At 49.2% G+C, this 8,269-nt stretch overlaps 3 protein-coding genes and 1 pseudogene across 3 annotated transcripts, besides 3 other annotated features; all 4 read left to right on the top strand.

Annotated features, from left to right (window-relative positions):
* Tc00.1047053511275.40 (hypothetical protein, conserved) lies at window positions 1-1,226 on the top strand (the record flags this gene model as incomplete). Its single annotated transcript, XM_800419.1, has 1 exon — window positions 1-1,226. A coding segment is annotated over one exon (1,226 nt), but the record flags the coding sequence as incomplete, so codon positions are not given.
* Window positions 1-8,269: a sequence feature (heterozygous, non-Esmeraldo-like haplotype).
* Window positions 1,298-1,327: a microsatellite.
* Window positions 1,582-2,733, top strand: Tc00.1047053511275.30 (ARP2/3 complex subunit, putative; the record flags this gene model as incomplete). Its single annotated transcript, XM_800418.1, has 1 exon — window positions 1,582-2,733. One exon carries the CDS (start codon window positions 1,582-1,584, stop codon window positions 2,731-2,733), a length of 1,152 nt encoding a protein of 383 aa, XP_805511.1.
* Window positions 3,009-3,284: a mobile genetic element.
* On the top strand, window positions 3,409-5,091 carry Tc00.1047053511275.20 (hypothetical protein, conserved; the record flags this gene model as incomplete). The annotated part of the gene is made up of 1 exon (XM_800417.1): window positions 3,409-5,091. One exon carries the CDS (start codon window positions 3,409-3,411, stop codon window positions 5,089-5,091), a length of 1,683 nt encoding a protein of 560 aa, XP_805510.1.
* On the top strand, window positions 5,356-8,269 carry Tc00.1047053511275.10 (annotated as a pseudogene; the record flags this gene model as incomplete).

The raw sequence follows: 8,269 nt of genomic DNA, 5'->3' as shown, positions 1-8,269 counted from the left end.
CCCAAGCTGGCTATGGTGCGGATGCTCGGGCAACTCTGGAAGTGCTTGTTGAGGCTGGTGCTCCCCTTTCTAGAGGTGCGTTTCACGCTGTTTTATCTGGTGACTTGACAGTACGAGAGGCAGAAGAAGTAATTCTGCTAATGCAGACGAAATACAATATCTCAGCAACGCCGCAGACATACGCCTATCTTCATAAGGCTGTAATTAAACGACCTAATGGCTCTTCCACTGTTCTCCAAATGTTTGACTGGCATGAGTTGGCCTTGAAGTCTCTCTTGAAAGTCAACGACACCGTTAATCATCAGATGCCAAACACATTAGTTGATGGACACTCGGGACAGGCGGCAATAAGCACGAGTTCAATTGTTACGCCATTAGAAAAGGATCTTTTAGCACGATACCCAACATATGCAGAGGCTGTCGAGGGGGTTCTGGTACGGCTGCGCGTTGACCCCACGATCGATTCACGTCTTAAGTCGTATTTGCGTCCACTACTTCGTGTGGCTCAGCTTCGTATGAATAGCTTTACTGGGATGGCTCCACAGGTGCCTACACGAGTTCCAAAAGGGGCGGCGATTGCTGTGCTAGCAGCGGACGTGCTTGCAAACCTTGAGGAATGGTTTATGCCATTTGCCTCATACTACTCCGCGGTAGTGATTCCGTATTCTTCTCTTGTGGCGTTGCGGAACGGCGGTGGACGGCGTGTGGATGGGACCTTTGAAAAAGGCACACAGCAGTTGCTAAACGACCCACTTTGGCGAGAAATTGGCTCGGAGCAGCAACACATGTTGGAGAGTCGGCGGCGCGTGTTGGTGAAATTTCTTGAGACATACCGTGACGTCATTCATTTGGTGTCACTGGAAGAGGAGTTGGCGCTGAGCCGTGACTGCGATCGTTATGGCATCGCGGCGCGAAAAACATTTGCCCGTTGTGCCGCTTTTGCGTTGAACCTGGCACGTTTGGACGTAGCCAATGGAACGAAGGTATACGCGGAGCAGACGTGCAACATTGTTCTGGTCTCCTCAAGCTTTGATGGGTGTGGGAGGTATTTGGTCGACCTAAAGCGAGAGGTTCTACGCGGGAAAAAAGACATTGACGGACTCCAGGGTTTGACACAGGGGCTGCAACGGCTGTGTTATCATAATCCTCGCACAAGCCCGCAGTGGCGGCCGCCTCAGGTCTCTGTCGCATCTCTCATCCACCCCGCCGTGAATCAACAGTCATAAGAACAAAATCTCTGAGTTGCACTCGGACTCCAGAAAAGAAAAAAAGAGAACAAAAAATAATTGAGAGTTGATTTTCTCTTTCTTTCTTTCTTTTTTTTTTTTCGGTTTATGGTGGTTGGCCTTGCGGCACTCATACATGTATTTGTTTGTTTATTTAGTTTCTTTTTTTCTTTTGGCATGCGTCTTTTGGTGGGTACTGCCGGTGTTGTTGCTTTGCTTTGTTTGGACGGGCCGCCCGATGCAGAGTTTCACGCAAAGGCAGGGACGAGAAGAGAAGACGGGAACCCAGTAAAAAAAATAGAAGAACGAGAAGCAAACGATATCGAATAGAAGACGGTTGATATTATTATTTAGAATGGCGACTCCAAAGCAGAAAGAAACCATTTGCGAGGCAGCCATTGTTGGTTTTTCCTTCAATAAGGACCGCACGGAGGCGGTTTTTTCGCCGAACAACCACCTGCTGTATATTGTTTCTTGCAAAGACATAAAGGATTGTAGTACATGGGAAATTTATGCCACCCTGGAGCATCACGATCAATCCGTTTCCGCCACTGCTTGGCATGGCTCCACGAATCGTATTCTTTCATGTTCACAGGACCGTACAGCCTTTGTGTGGCAGCGCAATGCCAAAGGGAAGTGGAAGCCGCAAATGGTCATGCTGGATGCAGGCGTAAAACGGGGTCTAACGAGTTGCGCATGGAATCATTCTGGTTCAAAGATTTATGTGGGCTCTGCCGCCTCAAATATCGCCGTTGGACGCTTTGACGCGGAAAATGAATGGTGGATATGCCGTTTGCTTGAAGGACACACGAGTACAGTGACAGCGCTAGCACCGCATCCATCTGATGACACACTTTTACTTTCTGGAGGCACTGACGGGAGGCTGATGCTTATCTCCACCTTCATGAAGAAGTTGGATGGTAAGAAGTCTTCCTCCTTTGGCCACGTCTATTTAGAGAAGTGCTTTGGGGCATGGGTACATGCCATCGCATGGGCGCCATCGGGTCAACGTTTTGCAGTTGCAACCCATGATAGTCGTGTACATGTCTTTGATATACCCTCCGTTGACAATCTTTCCGAGAGTATCGACGAGGGCTTAGCTATTTATAGCGTTAGCTTGGCGATACTTCCTCTCAAGTCGCTTGCATTCGTGCTTGAGGATCACCTTGTTGGGGGCGGTTTTGACTATTTTCCGGCGCTCTTTCAACCGTCTAAAAAAGGGACCGGGTGGACAATGTCAGGCAAGTGGACCATGACTCGGGTAAAGGGGGCGAAAACGGCGCAACAGATTGCCCGTGAGAAGTTTCAGAACGAGGCACGCATTGGTCAGGCGGAACTCCTTGAAGAAGAGCAGACACGCCACAAGAACACCATCAATGGTGTCTTGACGCTAATTGACGATGGGGCAGCCTTTAAATCAGCGATGGAAGGCCCCGTTTTTGCCACGGCGAGTCTTGATGGGCGTGTTGAGGTTTGGACGATACGCGACATGATTCCTATCATTTAGCAGAATGAATCCATACAAAGGTAAAAGGAAAAACGAAAACAGAAGAAAAACGAAACATCATAGAATGCACTGAACGTTGCTCTTTTTGATGGATGTTTTTTTTTTTTTCATTTGAAACCAGAGATACCTACCCGTGCTGTACTGTTTTTTTTTTCCCCGCTCGTGTATTCACAGTTGCATACAAACACATTTATGCGTTATTATATACACATGTGTATATATTATTTTTGTGCGTGCGGTCATGAATGTGATGTTTTTTTATGAATTGCCTTGGGGTCTGGCTCAGCCGGCCACTTCAACGTGGTGTCAGAGCTTACTACTCTCTTGCTGGGGAGGAAGCCAAGTGCCTGCTTTTCATGCTTCAAACCCGATGCGTAGTTGTTACTTAGTTTTACGGGACAGAGGAGCACAAGATGTTGGAGCCATTCTATAATGGCTGCCCGCTGGGTAAGGTCATTCCTTGCTGCTGAATTTCAACGTACGCTTACCAGAGCTGCACATTGTAGAGGTGTCGTTAGTACGACTGCTAAGTGCTGAAAAAGAATTAAAAAAATTGCACTGGGAAATGACATTTTTTTTATTATTTTCTTTTTCTTTTTCAAGAGGGGCAAGACCACTCACAGAGGCAAAAGGAAAGGGGAAAAAAAGGGAGGAGGAGCTGCGCGGTATGTATCGATGGCAACAGTGAGGGATTCTGTTTTGTTTTACGCTAAAGTGGAGAAGATTGGAACGGATGACACCATCCTCTCCCGTAACGTTTTTGTCACCCCATCAGCGCTGCTTGTCTGCCTTCCTGCGGGTGGAATTACTCGGACCGTTTCTCTTGCCAATATTACGGAAATTGAGCTTTCGAAGCAGGAATTATTTGGCAAGCCCTGCTGTAAGATACATGTGCGTGGCGAGGTACCAATTAATCTCAGTTTTGCGGATCAAAGCGATGCTGATGGCTTTTCAGATGCCGTCTCTAAAGCGGCAATTAACGTGCGGGTGGTAAACGTCGCTGTGGCGTCGTTACCGGAGAAAAAAATTCGATTAGACTTGTCGCAAACCGCTCCGAAAGGAGTGCACTTTTCAGCTCCACAAGACCCACCAGAGTCATCACCTTCATCGTTGGCTGCTGAGAACGACAAGTGGCATCGGTTGTCGTCGCCATCGTTTTCCGTTGGGCCGCCGAGTCGTTCCGGTGCCCAGACCGTTGCAAAACCCATTGAAGCACTAGAGTTTACTGGGCCAACTTCATCGGTGGGTCCAAAGGCGAATGGAGAGCGTGATAGCATTAGAGACTCCGTGATTCCCCTTGAAAACCACGTTTCTCCCTTTCGTCGTGAGGCATTCCATTATCCCCACGCGATGGGTAGCGCAGATGGGAGGGCCAGCACTTCGGCCGGCGTGTACGACCTCGGGCACCAGACAACAGGATCTATGTATACCAGCGATATAACGCGACCAGTGACGACTCTTGCCAGCCCAACATGTGGACAACCCTTTCAGTTGCAGGAGCGGTACGGCGAGACACTTGTTGATCTTTGCGCCCAACGGGACTCAGTCGCAAATATGCAGCAGCGTTTTTCCATGGAGTTGGAGCTCCAAAAGCAAGCTGTGAGTCGTCTCACTGGCGAGCTCCAAGAAAAGAATGCGTTCATTGATGATCTGAAGACGGCACTGCGCTCACAGGAAGGTTTCTTTCAAGAGATGCTTGTTTCGACAGAACAAATACGTTCGATGGAAAAGACTAAGAGCCAGCTGGAGGAACAGTTGGATGTGCTGCAGACGGAGGTGAAGCGCTTGGAAAATCTCAATAAGCAGAAGGAATCCGATCATAGAAAGGAGCTGGCAACAAAACTTGCGGAACTTCATGAGGCGCATACCAAAGAAGTGGAAGAGTTGCGAGGGGCCTTTGCGCAGTACGATGTTGAGATGACGGAATACGTTTCGGGTCTGTTGAAGGAGAGGGATCGCGAGGCACGCAAGGGGGAGGAGCAGGAACGACGACTCCAGAAACAAATTGAAAGTCAACGAAATGAAATTGCGGAACTGAAGGGTGCTTTGGCCTCGCGGCAACCCGCCCCGTCCGGCGTCGTTGCTTCTTCTGCTGACCCTACTGTTGCTGCTGCGTCGTATGAAGCAAAGGAGGAGGCTAAAAGAGCCACAGTTGTCGAAGGGGCTGATGGTTTGAATGGAAAACTCACGGCATCCTCATCGCACCACGAGCGTGAATTGCCGCAACCCTCGCGGTGGCCCATATCTCATGCCGTCACAATGCCACAATTGGAGATACGCCTAGCGTCATTGGAGGAGGAACGGGCGCGTCTACGCTTGCGAGAAAAGCTGCGCCATCGCATCCATAGGCGCGAGTAAGAATCTCCTGTGGGTTTCTTTTTGCAACTGAAAAAAGAGCCGGGGTGTCGTACCTGCTGCCGTTCCCTGGCGGGTCTTTTAAAGCCCCTGCCACCGCTATTACTCTAATGGGAGAGGAGGACACATCAAATTTTCTGTTGTACTGTGGCTTTTACGTTTTTTTTTTTTTTGGTTGTTGTTTGTTTGACTATTGTGAAAAGGGGTGACCACTGTGTTTCTCCTTTTCCGCGTAGTCCATCACTCGTGGAGTATTTTGCCATTGTTATGCCTATTTATTTGTTTATTTTGATATTTTTTTCTTTGTTCAGTGCATTTAAGGACGCCATTATGTCACTTACACCGTATCAACTGCACTGGTCGGAAGCGCTCATCAGACGCGTGGAGCTGCGGCTGCAGCAGGTACATGCCTCTTTGGAAGTGTTCTACCGGAAGCAGAAATATTCTGCTGTCACGCATACAACCGCAACTGCTGAGGAGGACGGGGAACAGCGCCAACAGGAAGAAGGCCCCATCAGTTCTGTTGGAAGTTTTCTTTTGCGTACTTGCGTGCACTCCACGCCTTTATATGAAACTCAATTGGAGCACGGCGTGGGGGCGGATATTGCCATCAAGATACCGGAGGAGGTGTGTTCACTGAAAGAGATTCATGATGGCCACTACTTGGAGCGACGGCACGTATTTCTGTTGAAGGTGGAAAAGTTTCTGAAGAAGTACAACGAGAAGATGATGAAGAAGAAGGCGTCAAAGTCATCTGCAACAGCGGAAACAGAAGAACGAGAAATGACAGATGAACACGAAAGACGGTCAATTGTTCCATGGGAGGTTCGACGTGTTCCTTTTGGTGGTGGATCGGTGAAGACAGAGAAGGATATTCTGCGAATATGCTTTTTGAAGTCCAGGTCTGACAAGACCCGGCGAGAGGTATTCCACGTCGATGTCCACTTTCAGCCCATTGCCCTCACAGGCCGTATTGCGAGTGTAGCGGCTGTTCGCAAGCACCCTTTCTACAGCTATCTCGTGCAGGAAGACGCCCTCATGACGGTGCATCTCCGCAAGCTGCACGAGCTCTACTTGAAAAATCACTTGCTCTCACGTGCCACAGTTTTCCTAAAGTGTTGGGCGTACCACGTCGGACTCATGGCACGCACCTCCGGCCACCCAGAAGGTCTGAGTGGTTTTCATATTTCTGCGCTGCTTCTGCGTCTCGTTGAGGAGGGCGTCATACTACCCAGCATGTCGGAAGAGAATGTCATACGAGCGGTGTGGGTGTATCTTTCCCGTGGGCCTACACACAACAAAATTAATGGTATCTGGAAAGAGACGCCTGTTCCAGCGGCAGAGGAGCGTGGTGAGGTGGCAGTGCTGCGATTGGCAGGGGAAACCATGAATTTGTTTTTTCGCTCGTCTGCGGCATTTTTCCAGAAGGTTGTTAAAAGAGCCGCCGATGAAGCACTTCAACTACCGCACTTTTCTGAGGTTTTTGTGAAATTTCCTTTTCAACCGCTCCAGCTTGTGATGGATACCTGCTTCGTTGTAGAGGGCCTCCTAGCGTACTTTGCGGAGACGGACAGTACGCCGGTTGTCAAGAAAACTGGTGCCGCGCGGTCTCCTTCAGTGCAGCGGGTGCAAGCGATACAAGACCTTGTCCAGGAAGCACTCGGCTCACGTTCAAGTTATGCAACTGTTTGGCGCCGAGGCGAAGACTCCGTGCACGTTGCGGTGCAGCTGACAACCGAAGTGGAGGGACGAAACCGTCTCACGCGTGGTCCTCCCGTGGAAGACACAGAGGCTGTTGAGCATTTCAATGCTTTCTGGGGAAAAGACATCACGTCAACGCGGCAGTTCCCTGATGGCAGTATTCACCGATGTGTCTTGTGGTCATTTGATGATGACGTTGGTGCCAATACAACCATCGCACTTTCTGCAGCCACCGTCATCCGTCGTGTGTTGGAGTTTGCACTGCGAAAACACCTTCTCCCCACTGCAAAGGTCTCTTTGCTTCTTGGTGGTCTTGAGGGGGTACTAGCAGAGCGCATTGGTGCGGAGTGGCGCGATGCGGCCCCGATGATGCAAAAGTCACTCATGGAGGCGTGCAGGAACGTTGAAACGATGATAGGCGAAATTCCACGTACCGCATTGCCGTGTAAAATCACTTCATTAGAGATCATTGCACCCAGTGAACGTCACACAGCCACATTTCCTGTGCGTCCGCATCTTGCACTCACTTATACCACCGATGATCTTACACAGCCAAATTTTGCAGGGCTCAGCACGGAGCCTACCATTGAGCCTATTCACGGCGTTCTTACAATCGACGATAAGAATAAGATTCCTGATACAATTGAGGCCATTGCCGCAATTAAAGGAGCAATTTGTGCGCAACTGTCCAAGGTTTTACACGAATACTACGGCGATGACAAGAGGCATAGTGGAGCAAGATCAAAGAAACCTGTGAAGAGAGATGTTGAAAATCAGCAAAAAGAACCGCAGTGTGAGCTCCAAAGACTCCACATACGCACATCTTGCACAAGTCATTCGGTGGATATTATTTACAAAGGATACCTTTTTCGATTTTATATTGCACATTACCGCGAGGTATCACTCCTGAGGGCGCTGCAACGCGAGTCAGAGGCTGCTATGATTGAACGCAAATTGTTTTGGAGTGTGCAACATGCCAAATTCCTGCGCACCATTGCGTTTGGTCACCACAGCTATCCTATGGCTGTCCGATTGTCTAAGCGTTGGTTGAGTGCAATGCTTTTACTCGAATTTGTTCTACCAGAAGCCGTAGAGCTGCTCGTTGCCCACGCATATTTGGGTTCAAATCCACCCAAGACATTTGTGGGCGGGTTTGTTCGATTTCTCCAGATAATTGCCACTCATGATTGGTCAAATCCGCTTCTTTTACCGTATTCTGTAGACAGTAAGCTACAGGCAGACACTGCAGCGCTTGTGCGGACGATGGGCGAACAACAAGGCATGTTCATTGCTACCCCTTATGCTCCCATGGAAAGCCCATTCACAGCCCATACTCCAAGACCAATGATTATGCATCGTGTGGTGCAGCTAGCCAAAAGCGCTTTGGCGGTGTTGCTGGGCACAATCGATGGAAAAACACCCTTACAATTTTCAGAAGGTTTGATATTCACGACAGAACCAGCCGCCTTTTGATTCACAT

Source organism: Trypanosoma cruzi, genomic scaffold (genome assembly GCF_000209065.1).
Source record: "Trypanosoma cruzi strain CL Brener 1047053517087 genomic scaffold, whole genome shotgun sequence".
In the NCBI taxonomy this organism is placed as follows: domain Eukaryota; phylum Euglenozoa; class Kinetoplastea; order Trypanosomatida; family Trypanosomatidae; genus Trypanosoma; species Trypanosoma cruzi.
The sequence above is the reverse complement of the archived record's forward strand: the minus strand, read 5'-3'. Positions and strand labels throughout refer to the sequence as shown.